Source organism: Pleurodeles waltl, chromosome 3_2 (genome assembly GCF_031143425.1).
Source record: "Pleurodeles waltl isolate 20211129_DDA chromosome 3_2, aPleWal1.hap1.20221129, whole genome shotgun sequence".
Classification (NCBI taxonomy): domain Eukaryota; kingdom Metazoa; phylum Chordata; class Amphibia; order Caudata; family Salamandridae; genus Pleurodeles; species Pleurodeles waltl.
The window spans coordinates 52,537,045-52,554,200 of record NC_090441.1 but is presented as its reverse complement, the minus strand read 5'-3'; the positions used below and the strand labels follow the sequence as shown (position 1 = coordinate 52,554,200).

At 43.8% G+C, this 17,156-nt stretch overlaps 1 protein-coding gene across 4 annotated transcripts in view; it reads left to right on the top strand.

The window, feature by feature from the left end:
• Positions 1–17,156, top strand: part of UNC45B (unc-45 myosin chaperone B) — a 78,392-nt gene that overhangs the window by 25,999 nt on the left and 35,237 nt on the right. For all 4 annotated transcript variants that reach the window (XM_069226751.1, XM_069226753.1, XM_069226755.1 and 1 more), the window contains 6 exons: positions 3,830–3,866; positions 4,568–4,743; positions 5,921–6,010; positions 6,233–6,400; positions 7,914–8,079; positions 10,561–10,731. In XM_069226751.1, the coding sequence (XP_069082852.1) occupies positions 3,830–3,866; positions 4,568–4,743; positions 5,921–6,010; positions 6,233–6,400; positions 7,914–8,079; positions 10,561–10,731 (808 nt within the window). The remainder of the gene's footprint in view (positions 1–3,829; positions 3,867–4,567; positions 4,744–5,920; positions 6,011–6,232; positions 6,401–7,913; positions 8,080–10,560; positions 10,732–17,156) is intronic.

Here is a 17,156-nt window from a genome sequence, read left to right as displayed (position 1 = left end):
GTCAATAGACCGCCAGACTCGCGGTGGCGGTCATGACCGTCGCCGGTTTGGCAGTCTGACCGCCAAATTAAGAGTTTGGTGGTCGGACCGCTAAATGACCACCGTCTCCACCAGGAACAATGTTCCCGACGGGCTGACGGCGGTGCAGGTCGGAATCAGCCAGGGCGGCGCTGAACTCCGTGCCGCCCAGCTGATTACAACCTGGTTCTCCGCCAGCCTTTTCATGGGGGTGAAACCGCCATGAAAAGGTTGGCGGAAAACAGGTGCATGGGACCACAGGGGGTTCCCCTGCCCAGCACCCTCATAATGCACACTGTCTGCTGACAGTGTGCATTACGAGGGTGCTGGTGCCCACTGCGGCTGGCAGCAATGCTGCCAGCTCAATTATGAGCCGCTGACAATGCTGCTGCCACTTTCCCACTGGGCTGACTGGCAGAACCCTTGGTTTCCACCCATCATCCCAGTGGGAAAATTGTAATGGGGCCGGCGGGGAGGTCGCCAGTACGGTGGCAACCTCCTTGTTGGAAGTTCAGTGGACGGGTCTTCCCATCCGCTGAACTCGTAATTAGGCCCTTTGTCTCTGTCCGTGAAACACAAGATAAAAAATAACATTCACACATAATTACAGGGGGCACTCACCAACCTGTTTGGCTGGAGTTTACAGGTTGAAATAGAACTGATGAGGCAATTCACTAATCCCATAGCCTACTGCATTTCTGAAATAAATACTTGTGTAACATGCAGGTCATAATCTTCGTAAAGTGTCTCAGTTGCTTTTTGCTCCATCTGCAAACAGGTGGTGCTAACCTAGAAGGCTCAAGTGGTGAGAGGATGTGAAGTAACATCCAGCGCTGCCGACTTTTGAGTAGGGCAACTGTATTTGAGTCTTGGCTTCGGCTCAACATCCTGTGATTCTGGGCAGATCACTTAATCTCCCTGTGCCTACAAAAAATGAATGTCTAATGTAATTGGTGCTCAAGTAAAGCGCTCCAATACCTTTTGATTGAGGTTGCGCCATATAAAACTGCAAAAATAGTTACAGTCTATACAGGTTCTTCCTGTTTTACTTGCTAAGTCTCAGCAGTATTTCGTGAGCTTTTTGAGCTGCTGCAGGGTGTGAGCATCTTGAAGGGTAGCCATTAAAAAATCAGCCTGCAGAGTGGCCCGACTCTACCACACACCCTCCTCCAAGGGCTGCTCCATGGCTTAGCAAGAGAAACAGGAAGAATCTTATCTGCCCCTCTTGTCATTATGCATTTAAGAATAAACAAGCTGACAGTAGAAATGTTGCAAAAATGGAACAGACTTGCTAAGTAACCAAGAGTGACTTGAGTGACTTGGTGAGCCGGCCTGCCTCAGACACCTCTGGAAAGTCAGGGAAGGGATTAGCAGAACAGAGCTGCTTTACCCTCAGCAGTGAAAATCAACCTGCACACAAATGTGTAAATACACAAAGGTTTGTGAGCCAGCTCAGAACACTGTGCCTCCTGCAGAGCCCGTAAGCTGTAGGAAGGGAAGAATAAGCAGAACAGAGCTGAATTTACGTGCATGGGATCTCCGAGAGCAAAGGAGACAAACATCGATCTCAAGAAGCCCGCAGAGCGGCCCTGGCTCTCCCCTCCTCCTTCAGTGTCCACACCTGCAGAGCCCAAGAGGCAGAAACGGAGATGCAGAGCATCCTCTGGCAACTGCAAGCTACGTCTTGCCCTGAATTTCTCTGCTCCCATTAAAGCACTCAGTGAGGCTGCTGCCTGTGCTTTTTTTAAACCAGAAAAATATAACAGAGCGGTTAGTGCTCTGATCCGTAGAAGGCAAGCTTTGCACTTATAAAACTCTGTTATTCAGAGCGCTGATCTCAGACGGGTGACAGAAGCTAAATAAAAAAGTAGTGCGAAAAAACGAAAACAAATGGACGATAGTGAAAGGATCCATGTAGCAGGGGCAGTCTCCGGGGTAGGAACAAAACAGCCAAAAGGCAGGGTAAATGTAAGTATTCACCAACGGAACCAAAGGAATCAATAAAAAGTGGTGGGGCGTGTTCAAAGCCCAAAGAGAGAATACAGCATGTCTCGAAGACAGCGCATGCGGGCTGCCTAGGCTTTACCTAAAAAGATTGAAATGCATATATAGTAGTGGATGGGGTTAAGGGCTTGAATTACAGTATTGCCATAATATTAAAGGTGGAACACATAGGGATACATGTCTGTAACTGGTGTGGTCCTGGTGTGTTGTTAGTGTGGGGACCACTGTGTTCTTGGTTTCTGGCTCCTTTGGTTGAAAAAAACACCCTCAGGACTACTGGGGTGTAGTGTGAATAGTTTGTTGAATATGAAGTGGGTTTCTGTCTCAGAGTGCTTTATGGACCACCAAGGGTATTTTTAGTGTGATTTGTTGTTCTCGAAATGCTCAGTGGAGGCATGAGTGCTATGTTTGCCATTTTTCTTATTTTTAAACCCCATTATTAGTTTGACTAACAAATGTTTGCACTTTCTGGAGTTTTCTGTCCTGATTTTTGAAATTATAGATACTTGAGAGTACTCTGGGAGACCCACGACCGTAACACATGCTGGTTCTGTCTTTTGGTCAATTGAAAAATGGGAATGAAAGTAAAAAATAGTCTTCATGGATGACAGGACTAAGTCAGTGTTGGAGTAAGGTAAAAGCAAGGACCGGTCGTAGGTTAAGGACATTACCTACTTTGGTTAAGGTTGGTGACCATTGTGGACACCAAAGTGTTCCATTCAACTAGAGTGCAGGAGTCTTCTCTAGTTTTTTGTTGTTGTTTCATCGATTGTTTTAAACACTATTCACAAATCGTTTAAAAAGTTAAAGTCACTCAGTGGTCGTGTTAGGTTCCAAAACACCTGACAGTTTTATTCATGGTGATTGCTACACAGCTGAAGGTTGCCCCTGCAATTTAAAAACTGTGATTGAAAATCATGGTCTGGTTTAGAGTTGGGGCTTGTCTTCCACATCTCCTGTCAGTTTGAATGTATAGGTTGCATTTGCATCCCTTTTGGAAGTTTAATGCTTACAGGCTGCACTTCCACCACCCTCAAACTTCGTATTCTCAGTTAAACCCCTGCCTCTCACACAGGCCACCTGTTCATAAATTGAACTCCTACGTCCCGTAGAAGGTTTCCTTTCACAGGCTGAATGGCCACCTTCTCGTAAAGCTTCCCAGACACAGGCTGCATTCCAAACTCTTTTGCATCTTCTTCATTGACAGTCTCAACACACACTGAAAGCTCCATTTGAGAGGCTGTACTCCACACATTTCTTCAAGCTTCCGACTAGCAAGCTTACACCTCACATCCTGCTGCACTCATATCATTTCTCTGGCCTTCACATCCCATGTTAAAAACCTATAATTTCTAAAGCCCTCCTATTCACAGGCTGTACCCCCACCTCCCCTACCTCCCTTTCATTCATAAGTGAATGCCGTCTCATGCAAGGTCCCCGTCACAGGCTGAACAAGAACCTCTTCGATGAGGTTTACGTTTGTTCACAGACTAGCCTAGATTATCACCCCTCTACAAAGTGCCTTGATCCCAAGTCTCCCCCCTTCAGTTTTTCCACAATGATGGTTCAAAACCATGATTTTAACATTTACTGTGCAGTTTAATCCAAAAAGGTTAAGGTAATGAAACATAAAAAATGCATTGCTAAATGACCGTCTCAGGACTAGACTGTAGCTAAAGACAGTTTTTTCCAAGACACTTAAGTGGGTTTTTCTTGTTGGGATTCTGTTTGTCGTTCATATTTTTCAAATTGAATTGATTTGTTCATCACTAGTGGTATTTAAACTCATGTTCCTCTGATTCCACAGGAAAGCTATCTGCAGGCAGCAACAGATGCATCAAAAGGTAAGTAGAGAGGAGCTTTATGCTTGAGTTATTTAATAAGGCAAATATCTATGTTAAACTAGGTTGATCATCGCCCCCTAGGTCATCATGAACACTGTTTCTAGGCCTAGATTTTTGTTGTGTGCTACCCTAATGTATCATGGGTGTTCCATTCTTCTTTCACTTCCATTGATCTTATTAGACCAGCACACCAGAAATCAATGATTTGTAGGTGAAAAGGTCTGGACTGTACACTGTGTCCAGAATGACCAGTAATATTCAGAGTCAAGGTTCCAAAAACAGTATAGGTTTTAAAATAATGGCTACAAAGTGGGTCTGGGATAGCGTGTTAGCACTGAAAAAACAAGTAAAATAATGAAGACCAAAATAAATTGTAATTCATTATTCCTAATGTTTCATTTAAGGATATGAAGCCAGTGGTAGACAAGATAAATATGAGTTCTCATTTTGAGTGACTACAGTTCTCTTGATCACTTAATGTGTACTTTATGTTCACATCCTACACCATTTATCACAAAAGATGCCATTTATTGAGATAACTTAGATTTAGGTCAGTCTTAAAAAACAATCACTGGGTTCAAACCTGGACCTTTTTTGATGTTTGTTGTCTGAGAGAAACCACTAAACACTGAAATATGCTTTTATAATGTTTAAATAGAGGAAAATTTGCCAATACTCAAAGTGAATGATTCCTTTCCTAGCTCTTGACGTGGATCCCTCAGATGTCAAAGCCCTCTTCCGGCGCTGCCAAGCACTGGAAAAACTGGGAAAGCTTGATCAAGCCTTCAAAGATGTCCAGAGGTGTGCCACCATCGAGCCCAAAAACAAAACTTTTCAAGAGACTCTACGACGACTAGGCACGCATATCCAAGAACAGGTAGATGCTATTTAAAAGGTCCGGCCTCCTGTGTACCTTGTCATTGGAGGTTCTGAGAACTGATGATTATTTCCCTTTCAAGCATACCCTCTGGAATTGTCCTGTTCCCACCAATGCTGTGAGATGACATGCCTTTAAGTCAACAACACTTGTACATCAACTTCACAACCATTAAAACTACTTGCCACTGCAGGTGGAGATAATGGTCCTGTTGAAATAAACGTTATGTCGAGGGGCGAAGAATATGTTGACTTGGTGAAACATTTTCGAATTTATGCCCACTATTAACATGAAACTCTGTTCCAGTGCCAAGAACTTGAGTTCAACTTAATAAAAACAGTAGTAAGGTGGCATATACCATGTTTGAATCCTAGCTGAGATAGCCACTACTGTCACTAGGAAATATAAGTTTTTTATGTTAGTATCGTAGTTTTATGTTATTAATTAGAATACTTGGAGGTCCATTTCCTCACAGGATTATTAGGTCTTGCTATACCATGTAAATCAGACTAGTAAATGGCATCAACTTCATTAATCTTACGACAACGGCCCTGTAACTCCCTGCATCAACTTCTGGACATGGATTTGACCGCAGCGTATCTATACACAGCATTGGTGGTCTTCATTTATTTGATGTTTTGTGTAAAGACCGGGCATTTTTTGCAGCTGAAGTGTTGTCCAGTTTTGAGTGCATTTGCAAGGGTGCTGAGTTCTGTATAGAGAAGGGAGGTTCGGTCAGTCTTGGCTGTCTGTAATGGGTGGCTGGTGTGTGAAGGATGAGCATAAGAATGCTCCATGGCTAAACCGGTGCAGTAGCTACTGTTTCTCAGTGCTTTTCATCATGGTGAAGACGAGGAACTTCCATTTGGATTCGTGAGTCTGGTGGTGTTTTGCTTGATTCCTACGGCAGTAGGAAAATGTAGAAGTCTACCCAGTAGTCACTGTACAGAATGTTAGTATGAATTAAATACCTTCCAGTTCTCATGTATCATTTTCAGGTTTAACAGTTCCTAATCATCTGCATCCTTTTTTTTTATGTTGGTTAAGCATTGGTGTACCAACATCATCCGTCCGGGGGAAACTGAAACATATCTTTGCACTGGTTCATTAATGTCATCTTGTGTACATACTTCTTGGGTCAAACCATGCTCACAGAATCTTCTGTCCCTCATCACAGCTTCGGGTGCAGTTCTCCACCGACTCCAGGGTGCAGAGAATGTTTGACATCCTGCTGGATGAGAACAGCGAGAAAGAGAAGAGGGAGAAGGTAAGTCAGAGGCAGGGCTAGCAGCACTATTATGGTTGACACTGGGCATGGATGGGAAATCAACGCACTTGTCATTAATATTGCTACCCCTGACATCAGAGGGCAGGGATGTTGTGGTACTGGTGCAGACATATTTGCTCTATAATGAAAGATCTTTGGGAGCCTTCTCTGGTGCCCTCCATATGCTCATTTTAAAGTGGGTTGTTTTGTCCCTGTTCGCAGGCTGCCAACAATCTAATCGTGCTGGGCAGGGAAGACGCTGGTGCGGAGCGCATTTTCCAAAACAATGGTGTGAACCTTCTTATGCAACTGGTGGACACTAAAGACCCAGAGCTCGTTCTGGCTGCAGTGAGGACATTGTCTGGAATGTGCACGGGACACCAGGCTAGGGTAAGGATACTTCACTGGGGCACCTATGGAGATGTTCATGAGCCTTTGCTTAAATAGCAATCATATTCTCTATCCACATTCGGTAAGAGGGATTACATTATAAAGGAAGAGGGCAGATGCAGGCCCTCTGGATAGAAAGGGGAATAATGCGGTGACAGGTAGCAGCAGACCAGTCAGTCAGATGTTCCTGCTAAAAGTTTCTATTAAAGCTACATCTCATAGGTTACCTTCCGTTGACTTTATTTTTTAATCATATATACACACACTCACATAGGAATCACAATAATGAAAGCCCTGTTGGCCCTCACACAGATTCAGAATGTAGAGTAGTAGGGACTAGATAACTAAACTTTAATTCCTAAGGAATAAGCATTGATTATTGTGGCTTGCCAATTGTGGTGTACCACCCACGACTAAAAAGAAATGAGGGCCTTATATTTGTAGATAGTACAGGGACTCTGAGAAATGCCTCTACCCCAGCCCTTGCGGAAATTATAGGGTTGGGCTGAAAAGAAAGTCCTAAACTAGGATCATGTATGACTCTTCATGTTTGAAGCCAAGGCCCAGACCCAGTCAAAGACCCAGCATCGCTGTACATTGACTTTGCCATCCTCCTTCTGGATTCCAAGGCACTGTATAACCAGTGGAGGCAGGGGCGTTCTGTCTCTGAGAGTGATAGTTGAACCAGCCAGGACATTTCCCCCTTCCCAATTAAGTTGTGTGCTATACAAATGTACATACCATAACATAACAGACCTGCACCTGCTACTGTCTCAGATTTAGAACACCTATTACACAAATGTCCGGTCAACCTAGGTAATCTGTCCCATCCTGGGTGGCCTTTTGCACAGGTATTCCACAAGGGGTACAAAGCACTGGCTTTCTTAAAGTCTTCCTCCTTTTTCAGCTGTTGCTTTGACTTTGACATCTCCTTCCAAAGGATTCAGACCCTGGCAGGCATCAGGTCTCTGGTGATTCACAATTCTTCCATGCGGAGACGTCTAGCCCTGCCCATGTAGTTCACCCATCAGCCCTCCTGTTGTTAGGAGAAACCCACAGCTATCCCTTTGCCTGTAGGCAGTGTCAGTACTACAACCTAAGGGGACAAATGAGAGCAAGCACAGAGTACATCCTTGTTCCCAATTGAAAAGCTAACTCCTGGGACCTAGTTACAGTGCTCATCTGTCCGTCTCTGCAGAATGGAGCCCCATCACCTGCTTAGGTCTCAGGTAGTCTAAGAGAGTACACTTGGTCAAAGCCTGGTGGTTTTCTCATACAGATGTCTTTAACCTGAGGGGCAGCACCATGCTCAAGTCTGCAAACAAATGTGTTGTATATCTTCATAAGTCACTTTAATTATTACAATAATACAAGTACTCCCAAAAGGTAAAGGTTCAAATAAACAATATACAATGGTTATCAACATGTCTTGCTTTTTTTGTTAACATTCCTCTGCTTTCCCAGGGGTATTCCGTGAACTGCTTTGTCCTTATCTTCCTTGCTTTTTCTACAGGCAACTGCCATTGTGCACATGATTGGGTTTGACAAGATCGTTCGGATCATGTCTGTAAACCATGAAGAGATTGCCTTGGCAACCTGCAGCCTAGTGCAGTCCATCGTGGATTCTCTGACCGGTGAGGAGAAGAGAGAACATGGGAAGGAGGAGGCTGTAGTCCTGGGTAAGTAGCATCCCCACACGTTTCCTGCCTCTATGAGCCTTTCCCACATGAGACTCTACACCTTGCAAATAGATCATGACTGCAGCAAAATAAGCTGTGATCTGAGATAGTATACTCCTAAAACAGACTGCAGAAAAAAGTAAAATGGGAAGGCAAGGGAAAGGCTTACATTTAGGGGCATTCAGTGCAGCGTCACTTTTCTTGCACCCCTTAGCGCCCCCCTACCGCCACCATGTGTGCGCGTATTTTAAATACGGTGCACCATGGCAAAGGGTAGAGGGCAACAGCGTCAAAATTGTTGACGCTATTGATGTACTGTTCAGGGTTAGCACCAAAATGTTGGCGCTAATCCTGAACAGTACATAGGGGCCCATCGTAACCTATGGTGTGCCCTCTTTTAATGCTTGCTTTGAGCAGGCATTAAAAGTAGCTGCAAAAAATGAAGCAGTGGAATCTCTTAGATTCCACTGCGCTATTTTTGGGGGCCCCCTAATGGAGGAACGCCCCCTTTGCATACATTATGCATGGCACATGCATAATGTAGCGCAAAGGGTTACAAAGTGGCGCAATGCATGAATTGTGCCACTTTGTAAATATGGCGCAGTGATTTTTGAAGCCTAACGCCACATTAATGTAAAAAAAAAAAGACGCAAATGTGGCATTAGAGCTTCTTAAATCTTGGTCTTAGTGCCTTAACCTGTAGTAGTGTATTAAGTACTGCCCAGGCAACAGAGTAGGATAGTCCTAGAATCTCAAATACAGCAGAGTAGAATCTTCTCAAATAAGGTTAAACTAACCCAATGTCTCAGATCACTTAAAAAAATTATAGCTAATATTCCAAGTTCAAAAGATAGTAAAATCCATCCACTGCTCAAAAGGTAGGAATGGCTCAGTTTCATTGTTTGCCCCCATCAACGTTCCCCGCAATTTTCTCCACTTTTCATGCCATAGCAACGCAATGGGTGTATCTATTTCCTGAACAGGTCTTATTTTTTACACCCCAAATATTTATAGGGCATTCTGCTGTGTACAGTTTCTTAATTTTAGAAAGATAGGACAGCAAAACAGCAAAACACAGGCACAAACTGTTCCATGTAATACAATTCTTAGGAGATCGTGAACATGCTGTGACTGCCTTCAAATTTAAGGGCCTGATTTAGAGCTGGGTGGTAATGGAAAATCCTCCAAATAAATTCTAGGGAAAATGCTAAACCTAGAGGTGAATACCTTAGTGGGATTTTCTCCACTATAAGGTGGAAGAAATTCCAGTGGTGGGCTCTCCTTTACTCTTAACACTCTTACCAGAACACACGATTTTCAGTTCTCTCCAGCCTACAAAACACATCACCAAGTTGGTTTACCCAACATCCCTTGAATTCTAGTGGCTGCAGCTCAGGAAATACACTGCTGCCACAGTGGGAGCATAATATGTCCAATGCCACAATGCCCACAAGTAGACTAGAAGATCATAAGGATTGAAAAGTCGGTATAAACAGTGAAAGGGGATGTAAGAAGGATGCAGACATGGACAAAAAGATAACATGTGGTGAGCACAAAAAGCGACAGCAGATAGCTTGATTCACTCTTGGATGTTAATTATGGCATTAAAGTCTGTTAGGAGGCTAAGCCAAAGGAGTCACAGTTAAACAGTCATGTTTACCCACTGTTTTAGCGAACAGCCTCAATAGTAATCCTGCCCCTTGTAATAGTCCCAATCTGGTCATTCCTCTTTGGAGGTAATTATACTTAATTTGAGGTTCTAGTACATGACCTGTTAGTCACAGAAACTCATGATATTAAAAAGAGAGATAGTTTGAGGCTGAAATCAGTGAGGAAGCCATAAGAAATTCCATAAATACCTGAAAATTACCACTGCAGCCATCTTGTGGGTTAGGAGGTAATGTTCAATACAGATGTGTTAAGAGGCAGAGGAATGTGGTTGCAAAGGTAGCGCCACACTGCTGGATGTTTACCACCAGCAAAGAAAAACAGACTTGTATATCCCTGTGGTGTTTGCGGCACATCCATAAAGGTCATGCATGAAATTGTCACCGACATTGACAACTATAGAAGCAGATTTATAATCCGTCAGAAAAAAGTGGGAGATGAATAAGGATGCTTGAAGAAGTATTTTGCACGTCACAGAGCACCAGTTATTGGTTCTCTCAAGAAACTACTAAACACTGAGAAATAGTGAGGTAAAGCTGATGGCAATAAATGTATACATTTCAGCACAGCCTGCTTTCAAGAGAACATATAGTTATGCATTGCGTAGGAACATTAGGTGACTTTATTTAGAAAACAGGTTTGGGAGACCCACAAACATTAAAGCTTCTCAAATCTGAGTTGAAGAAAAAGGAGAAGTTGATTTAGGCTGTATGAGAGGTTTTAGAAGTACAGGTTAGGGTAGATGCTCTGTTTCTTTCATCTGCCTTCAGCAGACTTACTAATCCAGCTCTCTTTTGTGTTCCACATCTACAGACACCAAGAAGGATCTGCGGATGATTACTGTGGCCCTGTTGGACATGCTGGGGAGCAAGCAAGTATCTGGACATGGACGTGACCAGGCACTCAATCTACTCAACAAAAACATCCCCCGTAAGAATCTACGCAACCCCGATCACTCCAGAACCCTTTTCGTCATTGACCATGGTACGTAAGTGGGACACATTGCCAGTGAATTAGATGTGTACAAAGATTCATGGAGGCTCAGAAAAATGTAAAGATAATTGCAAGAGTCAGAAGTATTTGTAAAGTTTGATATTTGTCAAACAGCTATGATCGCTGAAAAGCAGACCAATATGGCTGTGACTACCTTGGATCATTGTGTATTGCTTTAGGTGTTTTTTCCTTTTTGAGTAGTCAATATCCATTATCAACTTTGTTGCTGCCCTTTATTTTTTCTAGGTTGACACCTGTTAGCTAATGGTATGGAACCAAAATATCTTAATCAAAATATCTTCTGGTAGAAATATCATGTATTAAATGTTTTCAAAAATACTGCAGCTTTGGAGTTAATAATAGAAAAAAGTTACATAAAATTGGACCATATTTTTTTTAGCGATATCTAGCATGATATCTGACATACAACCTAGCTAATGGATTAGGTGATGGTTTGTACATAACTACTTCGTCGGCTATTTGGTGCTTACATCACTAAGAATAGCATATGACTCCATGTCACCCACACACCATCCTTAAAGCTCTTGTCCTTCATGCCTTCGCATATGATAGTTCAGAGCTAAAGCAGGGTGCCTCATTGAAAAGCCCCATAATAGATCTAAGTGATAACATTTTCAATTTGTCAAAATAAGTTTGTGCATGTTTTCTGGTTTGCCAGTCTGTCAGCTTTGTGGGTACCTTTACATTTATTTCTTAAAGTACTATATATGCTTGCTGGTTACCTGAATCAACCATTGCCAATATATCTGTTTTCTTATGTGACACCTTTCTGCCCTTAATGAGACACCTCTTAAGTTCTGGAGATGATTTACCAACGATAGAACCAGAGCCAATTGGATTGAATAGCATCATCACAGTCTCATCCACTGATGCCTCTTTCTTCTTCTGCCTCTGCCCATCAAGTCTCCTCTTATGGGCTGTGGGCATGTCTTAAGTACCTTAGTACAGCTTTTTTTAGTTTTTACTTTTGGATAGTTGCACTTATCATTCCAATCATTTGGTACTTTTTTTTAGGTAATATGTATGACTTTAGGAGATAAAACCCTCGTGCTGGGGTAGATCTAGAATGCTTTGCCATGGGGTGCAACCCACTTGAGCATTTGGGAGAAATGTCAGGAACTATTTAAGACACTTTGCAAGCCTTTAAAGAAGCTTTAGAAAACATACTTTAGTCTAAAGGACCTTGTTGGACTCTAATTAAAGTCATATGACTCTTTAGAATAACCCTTCGCTTCTCACTGAGGCCAATGGAGCAAAAGGAAAAATGCAAATAACAGGAAAGCAACGTGGCTATTAGGGCTGCTGCCTTGAAATGGGTTTGTGGAGGAGCCCAACTAGAATTTCAGAAAGAACTAAAAAGAGTCAAAATCAGTATTGTACTGACAAGATAGCTTAAGGAGTCAACAGCATTGCCAAACTGGTTAAGCTACTTAAAAGGTCACTGGGCTGTGCTGTCAGGGATCAAAAGTGCTCCAATCTAGGTATCACCAACACATTGGTTGATGGTGCCAGTTTAGGCTAAGGTGTCTGGTTTTAGCTGAACATCAGAGGACAAGATTTGATCCTAGCTGCTGCAGGATTTGACAAATAAAGGTACAGCTGTAAATTACAAATCTTACTATTGTAAAATACAGTCATACTCAGTTTATTAAACCCAGAAGGTGAAAGGCCGAGTTGGATGTGCCAAGATTCGCTGCACTACATTCTCTCTCCTTTTCCTTTTTCCTCTCTCGTCTCTTTTTCTCTCTCTCCCCCTCTCATTGTTTGTGTCTCTCTCTGACATTGTACAATGTATGCTCTCAATATGCAAAGAATTACCACCACACTGCAGGGACTGTAATTAGCACCATTGTCAAATGAGTGTGCATAGTCTGTGAAAAATAGCCACCATTCTATCAGAACCAGACTTTTGCCAGAGATATGCCTTTTGATTTAATTGATGTCCACAACATGGCACACATCATATAACCTGGATGTCAACAATACACTAAGAATGACCACCATTCTATCAGAAACACATTGTGAGGAAATATCATAATTACAGGAGGGGACAGGATTCTACAAAGGGTTGATATCATACCATGGGTGTCTTCAAGTTGCCGAAAATTACCACCATTGTTTGAGGACTATCATGCTACCTTGGTCATATCATGCACAAATGCCTACATATTGTTAAGAAATACCATCATCATGCAAAACTATGCAATGAGCTTCATGCCGTTAATTCCTAAAAGCTTCAAAGAAATATCTCAACTCTGCAAGCATCAGTGTTGTAAGAAGTTGGGCATCATGCAATGAAGGCACACAAGTTAGCAAGAATATCAGTATGAGGGAAGGGAGTGGAAATGTGTATCATGCCATGGATTCCCACATGTACTCACTCATGTATCCACACAAAAACAGACATGCGTGCGCAGACACACACTCAAAGGCATGCCCACACAGGCACAGCATTTATAGGTCTGCACTTTGAGACGCTAGATCATTGTTTTACACAGCAGGCTCCCTCCTTCGACCTTTTGAAATGTTGTTCACGTTTTGCTTCTGCTATTCACACTATTAAACTTGGTGCAGTGGGTCTGCTCACTTTATCCATTTGCTTTATTCACTTTGATTGCTGGTTTAGCGCTTGTGCTCACTGTTCCCCTTAGAAATAGTTCATTTCTCTTAAGTGACAAAGCTCATTAAAGTCTGTTTTGTAATTTTATTTTTTATATCATATTCAAAAAAACACCTATAGATTTACCTTGCACGTCAGGTGTCTGGTTAGATGGTGTTTTATTTCCTGTCTTCTTTTTCAAGTTGCTGTATCTGCAATTTGAGTGCTTGACTGTGTGGTGACTCCTTCTTTTCTTCTGCATAAATAACAAGAGTAAAGTGCATAGTCCAATTGAAAGGCTTTTTTCTAAACATCAACAGCCACATAAGTGAATATTTTTAAATGGACCGTTTTTATTGACGGCGTAGGTAGGCCACATTTAAATAACAGCATGTTTTTTCGTTTGTGTATATGGCAGACAATTGCAGTAACATTTTTTTAAAGTAGTAGTAACCATTGAAAGAGCATACGAAAGGCAAACCTATTGGCTTTACCAATGCTTATTTATCTGCACTCCGAGGACTGCTCTGCCTCTCCTCTTCCACACATGGCTGTACTGCTGCGGATGTGTACAAGCTTCCTGTCTGGAGCTTCCAGGAGGTGGTGCAGTTGCGAATGCAGTGCAGTGCCTGGGACAGAGAGGGTGTTTGGGAGTGCCTGGGGGACTGAAGAGTTGCAAGGGTTTGTTTTGAGGAGTGGGCACAGCACAAGGCGTTACACTGGGAGGGTGTTAGAAATGGGGTTTTTGGTTGGCAGTCAGGTTGCCCTCTGTCCAAGCAAGAACCCTCACTCTAGTCAGGGTAAGTCACACACAATCCAAAATCAGCCTGTGCTCACCCTCCGGTAGCTTGGCACGAGCAGTCAGGCTTAACTTAGAAGGCAATGTGTAAAGCATTTGTGCAATAAATCATACAACACCATAGCATAACACCACAAAAATACACCACACAGTGTTTAGAAAAATATATAATATTTATCTGGGTATCTTCAGGTCAAAACGATCAAAGTTGCAATATGAATTTGTAAATATATCACTGAAAAGTGATATAAAGTGTCTAAAGTCTTTAGAAAGTAAACAAAGTCTCTTTCAAACACAAAGTACCTGGTGGAAAATCTCCTCAGAGGGCCACAGGAGAAGAGGTACGTGGAAAACTGGTGTGTGCGTCGATTTCTCCTCAGCACACACGGACTTGCGTCGTTATTTTCCACGCGGGGAGTCGTGCGTCGTTTTCCGGCACGCGGACAGTCTCTTTCCGTGGTTCGCGGGGAGTACCAGATGTCCTGGGTCTGTGCGTGGATTTTCCTGCTTGTTTTCCGGCTGCGCGTCGTTCTGCGGGGCTGCGCGTCGAAGTTTCGATCTCACGGCAGGCGTCGCGTCAATTTCTCCTGGGAAGTCGGGCGGCGTTGTCCTTGCGAGGCCGTGCGTCAAAGTTTCGATCTCACGGCAGACGTTGCGTCGATTTCTCCCGGGAAGTCGGGCGGCGTTGTCCTTGCGAGGCCGTGCGTCAAAGTTTCGGTCGTCCCGAAGGCGTCGCGTCGATCAGCGTCGGTGTGCGGCGTTTTTCTTGCCGCAGAACAAGCTGTGCGTCGAAAAAGTTCGGCGCACGGAGCGTCCAAGAGGAAGAGAGAAGTCTTTTTGGTCCTGAGACTTCAGGGAACAGGAGGTAAGCTCTATCCAAGCCCTTGGAGAGCACTTTTACAGCCAGACAAGAGTTCAGCAAGGCAGCAGGCAAACAGCAAGGCAGCAGTCCTTTGTAGAAAAGCAGACAGGTGAGTCCTTTGAGCAGCCAGGCAGTTCAGCAAGGCAGCAGGCCAACAGCAAGGCAGCAGTCCTTTGTAGAAAAGCAGACAGGTGAGTCCTTTGAGCAGCCAGGCAGTTCTTCTTGGCAGGATGTAGTTTCTGGTTCAGGTTTCTTCTCCAGCAAGTGTCTGATGAGGTAGGGCAGAGGCCCTGTTTTATACTAAGTTGTGCCTTTGAAGTGGGGGTGACTTCAAAGAGTGTCTAAGAAATGCACCAAGCCCCCTTTCAGTTCAATCCTGTCTGCCAGAGTCCCAGTAGGGGGTGTGGCAGTCCTTTGTGTGAGGGCAGGCCCTCCACCCTCCCAACCCAGGAAGACCCATTCAAAATGCAGATGTATGCAAGTGAGGCTGAGTACCCTGTGTTTGGGGTGTGTCTGAGTGAATGCACAAGGAGCTGTCAACTAAACCTAGCCAGACGTGGATTGAAGGGCACAACAAGATTTTAGTGCAAAGAAATGCTCACTTTCTAAAAGTGGCATTTCTAGAATAGTAATATTAAATCCGACTTTACCAGTCAGCAGGACTTTATATTACCATTCTGGCCATACTAAATATGACCTTCCTGCTCCTTTCAGATCAGCAGCTGCCACTTCAACAGTGTATGAGGGCACCCCCAATGTTAGCCTATGAAGGGAGCAGGCCTCACAGTAGTGTAAAAACGAATTTAGGAGTTTTACACTACCAGGACATATAACTACACAGGTACATGTCCTGCCTTTTACCTACACAGCACCCTGCTTTAGGGGTTACCTAGGGCACACATTAGGGATGACTTATATGTAGAAAAAGGGGAGTTCTAGGCTTGGCAAGTACTTTTAAATGCCAAGTCGAAGTGGCAGTGAAACTGCACACACAGGCCTTGCAATGGCAGGCCTGAGACAAGGTTAAAGGGCTACTGAAGTGGGTGGCACAACCAGTGCTGCAGGCCCACTAGCAGCATTTAATCTACAGGCCCTAGGCACATATAGTGCACTCTACTAGGGACTTATAAGTAAATTAAATAGCCAATCATGGATAACCCAATCAATAGTACCATTTACACAGAGAGCATATGCACTTTAGCACTGGTTAGCAGTGGTAAAGTGCCCAGAGGTCAAAAGCCAACAACAACAGGTCAGAAAAAATAGGAGGAAGGAGGCAAAAAGTTTGGGGATGACCCTGTCAAAAAGCCAGGTCCAACAGAGGGTGTGCACAAGACTGCCATGGGGCCCTTGGCCTGGGAGCACAGAGGACTGCTACAAGAAGCCTGAACCAATGAGCACATGGGAGTCCCGGGCTATGGAAGGCCAAGCACAACCAAGACTAACCTGGAGCACAGCGCTACCTCTAGCTCTTTACCTTGCCACAGCCAGCTAGAATGCCATGTAGCCCTGTAGTGGTTCTGAAATTGGTTTCACCTGCGCTAGTGCGTTGTCCAGCAGAACACAATTGGCAGTACCATGGTGGATAGAGGCTGAGTGCTGGATTGGGCTCTCTTAAGGGGCATGGAGGATGTAGCAGGAAAAGAATGGAAAAGAATGAGTGCTGGTGCCCGAAGCTCTGCCCGACCCCACGGCCAGTGCAATTAAATGTCAGAGTGCTGAATATCAAGGCTGCATAATCTAGAATCCAACTCATGCCTCTTTGATCCAACACCAGACAATCCTTGCCCCTTCATCTACTCTCGCAGATTTCTACTTTCTCCCAATGTGGCGGTTTTTCCGGCTTTCTCTTTCACATCTCTCCTATTTGTGTGTTTTGTCCATCTTTAGCTCTCGGTAAATATCTGATGCGAAAAAATACTAGCTCAAATTAAGCAATGCAGCGAACTTGGAGTCCATGTCTCAGGAGTGGCTGTGGGCTTCGTACACCGCACAATTCTGGGTCTCCAAATGTCAGCCTGCTCACTGGTGTGGTGTCAACGTATTGTTATGGGCAGCGCCAGACAAAACCTCATGACTTCAGCCCTAATGCATCCAAGAACAGGAGAGGCCAGAAGTCCATCAGTTTGCAAAGT